General features: G+C 37.7%; 1 protein-coding gene across 8 annotated transcripts in view; it reads left to right on the top strand.

The window, feature by feature from the left end:
- LOC122323258 (adhesion G protein-coupled receptor L2-like) overlaps positions 1–14056 on the top strand; it is a 95764-nt gene that overhangs the window by 11334 nt on the left and 70374 nt on the right. For all 8 annotated transcript variants that reach the window (XM_043217015.1, XM_043217007.1, XM_043216955.1 and 5 more), the window contains exon 2: positions 8645–8848. In XM_043217015.1, the coding sequence (XP_043072950.1) occupies positions 8704–8848 (145 nt within the window). In that variant the 5' untranslated portion in view covers positions 8645–8703. The remainder of the gene's footprint in view (positions 1–8644; positions 8849–14056) is intronic.

Here is a 14056-nt window from a genome sequence, read left to right on the forward strand (position 1 = left end):
TAAATATCATGGCTTATTACGATAGTTATTTCTATAGTCCACTTAAGACATTCCACTGAGTGTTTTTGTAAAAGCATGTCAACTAGCAGTCGTTAGAGTATTAGTAGACTGTCAGCTTGCTCTACTAACCCTAAACCCACCCTTAAGGCCCGATACGCTTCAAACGAAATACAATGAACTCAAATGACATCTTTTCGAACAAAAATCTGTTTTAGCAATTCGTTTTGGCAGTTCGGCTCACCAAAGCGAACTTTTTGGGGACTTTTTGGTGGTTATGTTTGAAAACTATATTTAAAAAAAAATAAAAAAAATAAATCACTCGTGGATTTCAGCAAAAGCAATTAATTCCTACAGAAAAATGACAACGAAGCTTGTTTAAACGACCCAGATTTATGCGAGAAGCGACGCAAGGAAACATCGGAAGCAAGTTTTCCAAAGCCATTAAAAGAATGAAAGCAAAGGTAGTACCATACCGCTGCTGTAATCTTTCTTTCAAAGCCCATTTAAAAGGTACGCAATGAATAAACCTTGTTTTTATCAAACTTATAATGTGTGCATCACGAGTCATGTTTACGTTAGTCTAAGCCCCGCCTCCAGCGGCGCAGCGCCCCGCCCCTCGGCCTTTTCGAGCTTGTTTTTGACCTTAAATGAATGTATATAACAGTGTACTCTGAAAGTCAGTAGAGAGTTAGTTGGCATGTAGTTGATTGACGTGGTTAAAAAGTTACTAGTTGTTAAGTGTTAAAGTGGTGTAGGTGAAGTCAGGTGGAGCTGGGGATTCATGACACACGGCTGACGGACGAGCAGGAGTTCACCGATCGGGGCTGAAGAATGTGGCCTGCCGGAGCTAACGCCATGCTTGATGTATTACGAAAGACATAATACAGTTAGAACCCAAACACTATATCACCGGTGTGAAAGCGCTTGGATAAGACAGGTGAGCTCATAAATTCGGATCAAGTCGGCTTTGCGCTCTGTTTGCGATCTGCTTACACCGTTTCCCACGAATGGAGCCATATTTCACGAGACGTGCCGCTGGAATCCCGCGGCCCTCACTCGCCAGCTGGGTTTTTGGGAGGGGGTTTATTTATGCCGTTTATTTTCTTCCTTTCATTCGCTTTTAAGGTGCGTCAATGCCGAGGAACAGATAGCTTTTTTTTTTGCTCGTGATCAAATCACGTCCGATTAAAAGTAAAGAAAGAACTGTATGCTGTAGATAACCGATGACGGTGCTGCTATAATGCTGCATTTTGTAGGGTTTTAGATGATTTTAGGTCAGATTGTTCAGGTGTTGAGAATATGTGCATCACTAGATGAATCTCTAAAATGGCCTTTTTGCTTCAGTATTACAATTTCAGCACGTTTTATCCGTATGGCATCCATTTGATGTGTTTGTATAGTTATTGCTCTTTTTACTTGTCTCTTACTGATGGTACATTTGCTCGAACGCCATTCGTTTTTATTACATGCCATGCTATATATTTATATTTTGCCCCAAAAAGATGCACATCAGTGTCTAAATGGTAGACTTTGGGCAGGTTTTGCACCTCCTTTTCTGGTTTGCTTGCTTGGAGATCAATACGTCTCGATCGTCTGCATCCTTCCTGATGAATGCTGGCCAGCTGACAACATAAACACGATGTCCGAGTGAAACCTTATCTATTCACATGACGTTTTTTTTGGATCGATCAATCAATGCTTCTACTTAAACACTTTAAAAAGTCATCGCTAATGTCCTTGTGTCTGTGCTTTAGCTGAAGTGTGTTTTGTCGCCCGTTGGGTTTTAGAGATGCTTTTTTTTAAAAACGGTCGATTATAATTAGCCTGCAAGCAATAAATAGGCGTACCGTTTAAAGGGTCAAATGTATAGACTTTCTAAAAATGAGATTGTAGAGATGAAATTAAACGATGGCAGAATAGATAAACTCAGCCGTCTTGGTCTGTGTTGATCAAATTCACATTGAAGTTTTGGATTAGTTGTGCTAATTTTAGAAATCGCTGATTGACGGAGAAAGAGAGACGTTTGAGTCTGGAATAGAATCTGTGTTCTCTCGAATGTGACGTTTCGGTGTCAATCTCGCGGCGGTCGGGTTACTTTTTGACACTTTTATAACCCTGGCTTGAAAACGAATTAAAAATACTGCTTGGCGTCTTTAATTAGCTGCGTTGGATGCAGCTTTACATCTCATTTGTGCCCGTTTGGCTTGCCGTGCATGCACGTATGCATTCTTTATTTTCTCCCGTCTTGGTCCCGCCAATTGAAAATAAATTAACATTCCAGCTCTTTTATGTTCTGCTTCTTTAAGCCTGTCGAGAATACTTGGAGACGAACCCTGAGAGGTCAAGCGACACTCACTAGTTGTCAATCTTCCCGCTTGACCCGCCCACCCTTTTCTTTCGCTCTTCCATTCTTTTCTTCCCCGTTCATTCAGTTCCTCCCTGCCTTAGAAACTCTCAGGCATTCTTTCGGTGCTCTCTGAGACGGGAAGCTCTGGGATGAATGTCACACTCCCGAAACACAGCCGTATTTGATCGTTTTCCTCCACCTCTTCGTTTCACGGGGCCCGGAAAACACAGACGGAATCAGCAGAGATTACTGTATAACGGGGAATTTCGTGAAATTTGCCAAACTTTGAGAGAATAAATCAAAAGTAGGTCAGTGCACTTAATCGAATCGTGATATGGGCCGGGGGTAATGAACCTGACAACCCGTCAAAATAAGAGCGCTTTAGCTTGACACAGTTGTGACAGAAATAATCACTATTGCGCAACGACAACAATTACGGTAATAGGAAAAAATACAAACGGTAGTATTAATAAACATTTATTATTACTTTAATAGTAAACTTTTGTCAAAATAAATTGTTTTATTTTATATTACATTATCAAAAGTTAGTATTTTTGATTTAATAATTTATTTAAAAAATCGTACATTTACATAAATTATTAAAAAGATCATATTAAATCAATTTAATATGGCCCTGTTATTATTCGAAAAACAATACATTATTTTATAGCTTCGTTTGACTAGGCACACTGTTTGATTATTAATGTTTAATTAAACCATTAAAATTGAATTAAATGAAATAATTTAAACGGAATGCACAAAATTTAGAAATAAAACACATTTTTGTTAACCTTTTAATACATTTACGATCACTGAAATTCAGAAACATTAAAACGGAGGATTATGGAAAAAGGAAAACGGAGTAAAATTTTAAAAGAAGATCTTTAATAACAGTTTATTATTCATTTAATACGGAAAGTTGATTTTATGACCAATCATATTTAGCCCTGAAATTTCAGAGTCCTAGAAACATTGCAAAAAATGATCAAAAATGTCCAGATGCTGGATATCGTCTCTCTGTGCATGTTTCTCTCCTTCACGCAGAAAAAGAACCGGGCCTCAGTCAGGAATGGCGCAAAGCTGTCTAAAGCTAATCATTTAATCCTTTTATTTCAAGTCAGAACAAATCCAGTCTGAAATCTGCCAAACAAAATGGTGTTTATGGAGAAGATAATGCCGGTCTCCAGACGTTTCCCAGCGCTGCCAGCCCCGCCGTCTTCAGTCTCAGCAGGTTACGTCCGAGCTCACTAAAACGTTTCCACTGCTGGATCCGCTCTTATTTGGGGATGTTTGGGATCCTAATCCCATAATGCAGTGCACTAAACGGTTTCCCACGTGAATGCGCAGAAAGAGATAAGGCTGATTAACTTTATATGATTAGGCCTAATTAAGCGTATTAGTGAGAGGTGAAAAATATTCCTTAAAGGGACACTCCATATACGAACTAATTCTCTCATCATTTACTCCCTCATACGTCCCAGATGTGTATGGATTTTTTTTTTTTTAATTAATAAAAACGATCCATCTCTGTGACTATAAAGTGAGTCCAGTGCTAGGTAGAAACTATTACATGTAGATTAAATTATACTTAAAAATATCTTAATCATAATTCAATTAATTTTTTATTTCTTTTTATACACACGATAAAAACACTAGGGAAGCAGGAAAAATATATATATATATATATATATATATATATATATATATATATATATATATATATATATATATATATATAAATTTATTTTTATTTATTTGTATTTATTTAATTTAATTAATTTTTAAAAAATATTTTATTTATTTATTATTATTTTATTTATTATTTTATATTTATTTATTATTTTATATTTATTTATTAATATTGTATTTATTTATTTATTATTTTATATTTATTTATTTATTTATTATTTTATTTATTATTATTTTAAATGTTTTATTTTGACTAATTTGTAAAAAAAAGACATTTAAATTTAGCATTTGGAAGATTTAATTATTCGTTAGCTGTGTAACTCCCTGCTGTTTGTTCACTAAACCCCAGCTTGGGAAAGTTTGGCGCGTTCGCAGTCATTAATCACAATTATTTGCATTTCAGAATTCTTTCACTTTAACATAAGCACGAGTCAGGAACGTCGCTCGTGGTTTTGCTTTCAGATTTAGTCGTAGCAAAAAGCGAAAACACAGCCATGTGAAGCGTAACGCCTCAATAGAGATTGCTAAAGTCCAGCTTCCAGCACTTTTTACTCGACGTCGAGAGAGGGTTTGTGTGTGGTTGCCAGCTTGGAAAGATCAAGTGGGCAGAAAATGTGTCTATTCATGATAAAAACTCTGAAAGGGGGATTTAAAGTTGTGGAGATCTGGCAGCCGCGTGCGTCCACCGACTCGCGTATTTATTTTATTTAATACATTTCTCCTTTCTCTTCGCACAGTCCTGAAATGCACCAGAGTGACGTTTCGCTACAAGCCGTACAAACTGTATGTGACATAAAATCTTGCTACATTTAAACGAAAACGTGCACAATTACGCTTAATAAATAAAAGAACACACCTACTGTTTTTCTTCACGGACAGGGGTCACCTGTGCTTTTTAAAGCGTTGCAGAAGCCTTGCGCTTGCATTATAGAGACTCGATTGTTCTTCAACAAATCTCGGTTTTGGGTGATCACGTGACGAGCATCTCGTTCAGTGTGCCCTTGCTAATTAATTACCCATATATTTAAGTGCAAGCGTTTGATTTGTACAACTGCTCCGCTTCTGCACGCCAAGGTTGATTTATTTTTGATGTCAAACGCATCCTCTACAACGTTTCCCGTCGTGAGACATGATTAACTCGGTCTTCCGTGGAACGTTTTGTTCAGACCTTTTCCGTCCACGCTCGTAAAAAAATGCACGGTGTTTATATTTGGGTTCATTACGAAGTAATCAGTGCACTTGATGATGAGGACGCTTTGATGAAGCGCACTTCAAAGTGCACCGGCGCGCAGGATTCCCTACCTGTGTCCTAAACGCCGAGCGTGGATGTTTTTTGAGGAAGATGAAAGTCTAATGCAGTTTTTCGGGCGGGCGTTCGCGCACATGTGCGTCGGCGGGAATGCATTTGTGAACAAAGTGAGCGTGACATGTCATCCGTCTTCAGCGTTTGGCATTGTGTTATAATGAGCTCGGGCTCCCCGAGGTCTCGGATATTGCCTTCCGCCAATGCGGGTGAAGAGTCTGAATGTGTTTGTTCCCGTGAGATAACGGGAAAATGCAAACACGCACAAAAGAGAGGTGATTTTTAGTAGTTTATCGACTGAACCTGTTGCCGCGGTAATTATGATGTAGCTCGGGGTGAGCCGAGGGATAGGAGAGATCTGTCTGTAATCTTCATAAACACACAGGAACGTAAAGGTAGACCAGAGATGTCACAGAGGGCCGGAGTTACTTAGCTTCAAAAAAAGAAAAAGATTGCATTATGAATGTTGCACATTGGGATTGTTATCGGAGGCTATGTTGAGGCCTGCGCTTAGATACAAAGTTTGAATTATTAAGACGGACCAAGTTTTTTTGGCTCACAAAGGCTTCGTTTTTTTTAGCTCAAAAATACAGTAAAAGTATAATGTAAAAGGTTATAGTCGTATACCTTATTACTCCAGTGTCACACCGTCCTTCAGACGTCATTACAATAATTATTGACGCTCAGTTAATGATTTTTATTGTTATCATCGGTGTTCAAAACTGTTTAATGCCGCTTAATGTTTTTGTGCGTTTCTTTTGAGGATTCTTTAATTAAAAGTTCAAAGGAACAGCGTTTATTTGAAATCTGTTGAACATTTATAAATGTCTTTTGTCCAGTTCAATGCTTTTTCCATTTTTTTTTTTGCCAAAAACACATAACGGGTATGTTTTTACCAGTTTTCTCTTCATTGTGCAGTCCAACATAAACATATATTACACACACATAAATAAATAAATAATGCATCTAACACAATAAAACATAACAATAAATTATAATAAAAAACATGATTTAAAAAGAAATGGAGTCGTCTGATTTTGCAAAAACTCTTCATACATATACATATATATATATATATATATATATATATATATATATATATATATATATATATATATATATATACACACACATATATATATATATGTATATATATATATATATATATATATATATATATATATATATATGTGTATATATATATATGTATATGTATATATATATATATATATATATATATATATATATATATATATATATATATATATATATATATATATGTATGTGTGTATATATACGTGTGTCTATACATATATGAATGATGACTAGTATTAATGCTAAAAATAAATCTGCTGTGATTGTAGAAATAACTGACATTTTACTATATAGAGATATTTTGAATTGATAAAATGGTGTTTGATATGTTCCATTTTTCCCCCCATGTAAAATATATTTAGCTTTTGTGAGCATAAAACGCTTCTTTTAATAACATTTACAGTAGTGTGTTCCAAACTTAGATCCAAACAGAAGTTGCATCGGATACAAAATAGATAAGTTATCTGCTTTAGTGTGTATTTTTCTGAAATGGCGACAAACTGGTTTTGCACAGATAAGCAGCACTTTCTTTAGAGAGCAAAAAAATTAAAAAAAATCTGGCTTGTAATTGAGATTGATTTATGCTCTCCCAGCCTTTCTCACTTTTTTCCGAGTTTCACAGAATTTCAGAAAGAGTTTGATACGAGACGGGTGCTTTCATCTCGCGCGAAGTAAAACAAGTTTCTGTTCCATTATTCTTGAGTTTGTTTGCCTCTGTTGTGAAGGTTGACAAGGTGATTTGACAAGATTTACTAGATTTATTTCTGTAAACATACCGTTTTTTGGCTGGCAATGACGTTTTCCAGTATCACCGATGTTGGATGTTTAATTTTGCTCATGCTTTTGCAAGGATCTTAATCTTTGCAGTCGTTTGATGCTCTCTCCTGACGGGAGATGAATGTAATTCTGATTGACACAAGACATTGAGATCTTGTCCTTTTTTATATATATATACATTCGGTATCCAGTAGTTTAGTTTATAACCTGGCAAAGCTGCATTCAATAGCATGTGACAGCCAGAGTCCCGATTTTAAAAACAAGTCTAATAGCTTCTCTCTTAAGGTTTGATATAAAACTGATTTTAGTTTGATACGCGGGTTGTTTGGGCATCAGCGTTAGCTCTTCTTGTCAGTGCTGTTTATAATGCAGACGCCGTTAAGCAGTTTGAGATGTTTGATCTCCTCCAGTGCGCTTTAAAACTGAATATTCTGAGCTCGGATACGTTTGGTGGTTGTGATTAGCTCCGTGCCGTCTCGTCTCTGCAGCAGGTCGCGTGTCAGACTTGAAAAGCACAATTACACCGAATGAACCGTTCCCTACGGAGGTAACGAACTACACGACAACTGACTCTCTTTAGGGTATTAGTGGACGGCTGTGGCGTCAAGACTATCGAGATAAACGGTTACCAAATGCGTGTGAATTAAATCAATGCATTTGTTTTGAAAGTGATGCATTTCTGTGTTATTTTTCCAGATATTCGCGTCTCAAGGCAGTTGCCTTGAAAACGAAGATCGCAGAAAAGTTTATTAGCAGCCAGAGTGTAGTTTTGTATTCGAACTTTTTTCGAACAGTTATTGCGCTGTTAGATTAAAAGAAACGAGACGCATTTCGGATTTCGGCATTCTTTGTTCTCCATGTTGCTTTATAAATAATGACCTCCAAACATTTGTACAATTGAATGTACTCCTAGATTTTATCCTCTCTGGAGCTGAAACATATAGCGCCTTTTAAAATAAAGAGGAAAAAACCTTTTGGAACCGCCACCATTGGCAGGCGATGCAACAAAGATCTCTAAAGTCCTACCAATCTCTCTGTAGAAGCAGTGTTACGATGCTGCCATCTTTCCTGGAGTCACTTTTACACCCCTGTAGTTAGGCTTTAAATCGAAAATAGACATCCTTGGCATTTCCTGTTTTGGCTTTCATCGCTATACATGTTTAGAAAATACTGACTATATCACACGGAGAGATTTCATCTGCGTAACATATTTTTGAATCGGCTTGAGATAATAGCCAGATTTGAGCATTTGCGTGATTATTTTGTCCTTTTGATCGGATCAGTTGTGGTCTTTTCTGTCACATTGGGCCATCGATCCGATTACAGACGCGGCGTTTTAGTCTTTTACGGCCTGACGCTCATGTGATGTGATTTCTGTTTTTCGGTGATCCCAGTTCGCACCGCTAATTACTCTGTCTTTAACGTGCTTTCAGACGGAGCATGAATGGTGAAGGGCGGAGAAGAGAGGATTGCTGATGTCAGCGTGGCCTGAATGCTGTCTACGTCTACTTTACTATCTCAACTATTGCCTGGCATCTGGAGACGCTCTTCAATAACCAAAATGGCTACTTCACTGTGGAAAAGTCCCCTGGTGCATGGACTTGTGTTAACTGTGATTTTTATACAATCTTCAGAAGGTAAGGCCATCACCTGCTGTGATCATATACAGTCAATAGTCAAGATAGCTCTGTTTAGTGAATATGGAGGACTTTCAGAAGATTCTGCAGTAAAGCACCAGTGTGATAATTCATCTCGATCTGCTCTGTTGTGGGTCCTTTCATTATAACGAGGTCTGAACACAAGATAAATGATTAGGTTTGCAGCGTAGCTCAAGTCATAAAAGACACGCAAGTAACCCGTTACCAGGAAAAAAAGTTAAAATAACTCAAACATCTTGGATGCCTCCGGTACTCAATGTTAAATGAACGAAATGGACACTAAATGGAACAATTTTTTAAATGTTGTACTCTAATACAAAACAATTTAAAAATACTTATTTGACACATTTTTTAACATTATAGCAGACAAGAGCACAATTTAACGGTTAGGAAATGCATTTTTTGATCTTGCGAATATAAACGCAGCCTTGCTGAGCAGAAGGGGATTATTTTAAAACATTAGAAAATATCGTAGATCCCAATTTGAACGCTATGCGTGAACGTTATAATAAATGTGTTAATATAGCTGTTTATTATCATCATCATTGTCTTTTTCATTTTATTTAACAGAACAACAATAATAGTACAATACTAATATTAATGAATGTTAATGGAGCTTTTATTCTGACAGAAATCCGCAGGAAGTCCTCACACGAAAAATAGGAATTATACATAGTTATACATATACGTATATGTGTGTGTGTGTGTGTGTGTGTGTGTGTGTGTAAACAAACTTATATTAATCGTTTGACAGCACTAATAAAATCAAACAAAATCATTCAAAAACAGTCTCATAATCTCGGGGTAGGCGCTTCTTTTAAATAAATAATTACTTGACAAAGTTATGTAGCGCGAGTATGATCTGACTGAACTACATTCCTCATGTTGTTACTGTCATGTGATCTGTCGGTCACTTTGCTGTCATTAGAAGTCCTCTCCCGTGGCATTATGGGATAGCAAAGCATCCTTTGGGTGCGCTCTGCAGTCTTCTGAGAAATGAGTTTGTCGGCCTGCTGTTTCATGAATGCTTTGAATATGGACGTGTGATCTTTTTCACCCCCACTGTAAACAGCCTGTACGTATTCAGATGAAGCCTATGGTGTAATTTAGCGTTATTCTGAAGTCGCCGTTCCCTTTTCTTGCGCTGCTCTGCTCTACCTGGCGAGGCCAAACGCACGAATGCAGTCGGTGAAGATGTTTTACCTGAAGTTGCCGACAAGCTCTGGCAAAGTATTGTGTCGCTCGCGTCGAGCCCATTGTGCAAGATCTCATAGTCCTGATGAGACTGATTTCACGCTGCGCTTCTCCTTTGTTTTAGCGTCTGCTAGCTCGTGTCTGAATCACGTGACGCGGCTATCATGGGTTTTCACTGCATTGTCATGGGAAGAGAGTCAGGTTTACCCATCCACGCACAGCTTTCAGTCATCCATGAAACAAGCCACATCTCCAGAAATTTGAGACCATTTCTCCAAACAACACACACTGCATTCGAGCGCACGTTGTAGTATATTCCTTTACGTTGATTCTCCTTTTTAGCGGCTACCAGCGCTAACTAATACTACTCCTTTTGGCAATGGGAGGATTTTTTTATATATTTTTTTTTTTCCCCTCCGAGATGAGAAGAATTTTTCTTTCCCCAAAATGTGCCGCTTTGATCGGCTGACACTTGATCAATTTTTATGTTTTGATTTTGGTTTATCTTTTATAACTTTGGGAATAGGGATGGTTTGGATCTGCGCTCGGCTCTTTGTACATCAATGTTTGTTTTCATCTGGCATTCATCTTCTAGCAGCGAGACTCAGATTTCTGTGAGTTTCTTGTGTTCTGAATGACTTTTGGAAATGTGAGATGCTTGAAAAAAACACTTTTTTTTTTACAAACTTTTTCTAAACCATTAACCTCAGCCGAGTTTGGGTTTGATTTGTCTGTTGAGTACGCGAGTAATGGCACAATTAAGACCCCGGCGTTTCATGTGAGAAATCATATTTTCCCAGATATGTAAGAGGTCTCATACCATTAAGACATCCTCCTCAACACGCACACAAAAATGCGTTTATGTAAATCTAACCATGCTCATTTGGTATTCCCTTTTTTAAAAATATATATGCTTACCAATCAAAGATTCATCGCATGCATCATTTATTAAATAAATAAATACATTTTACTCTGCTATTTTCCCAACCGTGAACGGAGACAGACCTGCGTCTCAAAATGCGCAAATGAATCAAAATACGTGCGACTCTTTCCCGGTCCCCTTGCGGCTCGCATACGAAATATTAGCTTTTCATGCTAGCGTCTTTATCGCATTTGACAAAAAAGTTTTCTTGAGGGTCTCGGCTAGGGGTGGGAAACATTTGGTAGATTTCCACAAAATTTTTCCAAACAATTCTGGAGAGTTTCCACCCATTTGCAAAGTTTTGTTCCCAAAACAGTTTTGATCTCTTCTGGGTTAAACCGCGCCTGGATGTAACGTGAGAGTTCATTAGGCTTTTATTTATTTGATGTCGATCCGCTGAACGGAAATGCGAGTTGATTTTAAAAACGGTTCGTTCCAGTTAGCGGAGCTGGAAAGATGTGCCTCTGAGCCTGTCGTCAGGATGGAAAGACATGAGGTTACTGCCAGTGTCACTTTTAAATTGACTTTCTACAAAGTCAGACAGCGTCCCGTATCGTTTTGACTGATTAGGGATCATTTTAAAGTTTGCACGTAATTTGGGCTACTTATCCAACTGACTCAGTTTAACTACAGTAAGCCTGAACAATTAGTTTTAAAGCCATCTCATTTCCTGGAACACATCCAATAATTGTAAATTCTTCCTCTGTGTTATGATGAGCCTTATTATAGATTACTGCTGTAATCCTTTGAGGATTATGAGTATATGCTTCATTATGATTCAGCTCTCTGCTGGAAAAACCCACTTTACCTGTCACTGCCTGTGATGAAGTTGGCAAAAGGTCGTTTGGCCTGCTGTTATTAAAGACGTTAATCTGGATTATTTGTGATTGATCATACAGATTAAATATTCGAGCATTCATCGATACTAATAAAGATGTTAAATTGATTTTTTATTTTTTTTTTGAGCGTCAAATAAGTAATTATTCAGCATTTTGAAAGCCGTCATTTTTATGTTTAATAGGTGTAAGTGTAAATTATTGGGCTGGTGTTTTGTTTATCATTTATTACACTTTACAGAACATTTTGACTTTTTGAACAGGTTTTAATTTGTTACAAACCCCCAAAAATGTTACATTTAGGTTTTATTATTTACAGAAAATAACCATTAGGTTGTGTCAGAACAAAGCTTATTTTATGCATAAATAAGACCACTAAAATTTCTGTTAATATTTTTATGTGAGCATTGATCGACTCGATGCCATTCATTGAAGATATCAGTAGCTCTAGACCAGGGCAGTGTACACACACACACACACACACACACACACACACACACACACACACACACTATAAAACAATTTTCATGCAGAAACAAACATGCAGTTTTCATGCATACTTCAATAACGCTGAAAAGCACAAGTTGTGTAATTCTTCACGAATGGAAGCAGAGAGGTGTTTCAGCTGATGAGTCTTCATTTGAGATCGTGTTTTTATCCGTGTGCTTGACAGACGGAGGGAAATATCAGGAGCTGAATTCCAGCTAACCACGGCTGGACCTCAGACCGTACACAGACTCCTCCCTGGACAGTGTGTTATATCACTGTAAGCTTCAGCAAAATCCTTTCCTGATTTCTGTGGCCCGATTCCTTGAGAACAGCATGCGGTCCTTCTCTGGCAGTCTCGAAAAGAGGCCTGCCTTATTTTTCTCTATTCCAATACGACAGGCCAAACAAAAAAACGACTCTGGAGACATTGGCTTCTGAAAGGACACACTTGAGAAAAAAAGAGCAAGAAGCATCTTAGATCATTGGGTGCATAACTTGCTTAACGGATATCTGGACTAAACTAGAAAGTGCTTTCTTTTAATGTTCCAAGTCTTAGATTTCGAGTTTCGTGAAAACTTTTGAGCTGCCGGTGCTTTGGGATAAAAGCCAAAGCTGAAGCATGTGCTTAAAGAGTTGTTGTTGTCGGTAGGAGAGTGCGTTCACGTCATTTAGATTCTGAGAGTTTCTTCACGCTGTTCATTTCCATCTAATCACTGCACTGCATTATGCATGAGGTCAGATAACAGCGCAAAATTCAAGTGTCACGAAATGAGTTTCGGCGCTGTTCATTCACCTCTGTGTTGTCCTTCACGTCTCATAACCTAATTCATATTTGCAAAGACAATCTGCAAATGCACAAGCAACGCTAGGTTAAAAACTAACCCAGTTTGGGTCTTTTTGGTAGGTGAAACTATACACCAGCCCAACGCTGCTTTGTTAAATCAATCATTGGTACTGGGTTCAAATGAATTAAATAGCAAAGAAAAAGTGTATATGTTAAGATGATGGAGAATAGGCTTCAGCGTCTGTAGAGCATCAGTGCTTTCTCTTTACAGTGGGATTTTTGCAGTGTTATGCAATGCATCGCGCTGTTTTAAAAAAAAAAACGTTTTCTGTGTAAAAGCAGAGATGTAGAGCTCAATCTGATCGAACGGCTTGTTTCTTTGACACGCTGTTTGGGGAAAAAACTAAATTCGCCACACCGAGACCGATCGCGCTCTATGTGATTGGCTCTATAGAGATTTATTGTTCTGATTCGAGAACATCGTTGCAGCGTACGTTCGCACCGATTAATCCCACTTAGTGTGAAATGCCCTTTAGGCCAAATTTGACCAATTATTTCTTCCAACAAAGTGAAAATAGTTCCAGTACTGCCAAAGCATCGGGATGAGTGACACCAAAAAACAGGCGGTCTTGAAAGCCCGTAATGAACCCTGAGCGTCAGTGATAAACTGTGTATTACAGCAGATCAACAGGATTCTCCCCTCTTCGCTTAAAGCATTTTAATCGGTCCTCTGAAGTGCTGTTCCCGCTCACCTCTTGAGATGTTTTGGTTTGTGAGACAACATTCTGACAAAACCCTCAGATTTAAAAGAGCTATTCTTGACACGGCGTGAGTGATGCATTTTAAAATAAAAAAAAAAATGACAGTTGCTATGTCTTGTCTGTACCTTGAAAAGATTAGGTACTCATTAAAAGGATTGGAAAAACCGTTCTTTAAGTTCTTTTTGATCATTTATTGATTCA

Source organism: Puntigrus tetrazona, chromosome 2 (assembly GCF_018831695.1).
Source record: "Puntigrus tetrazona isolate hp1 chromosome 2, ASM1883169v1, whole genome shotgun sequence".
NCBI classification, from domain to species: Eukaryota; Metazoa; Chordata; class Actinopteri; order Cypriniformes; family Cyprinidae; genus Puntigrus; species Puntigrus tetrazona.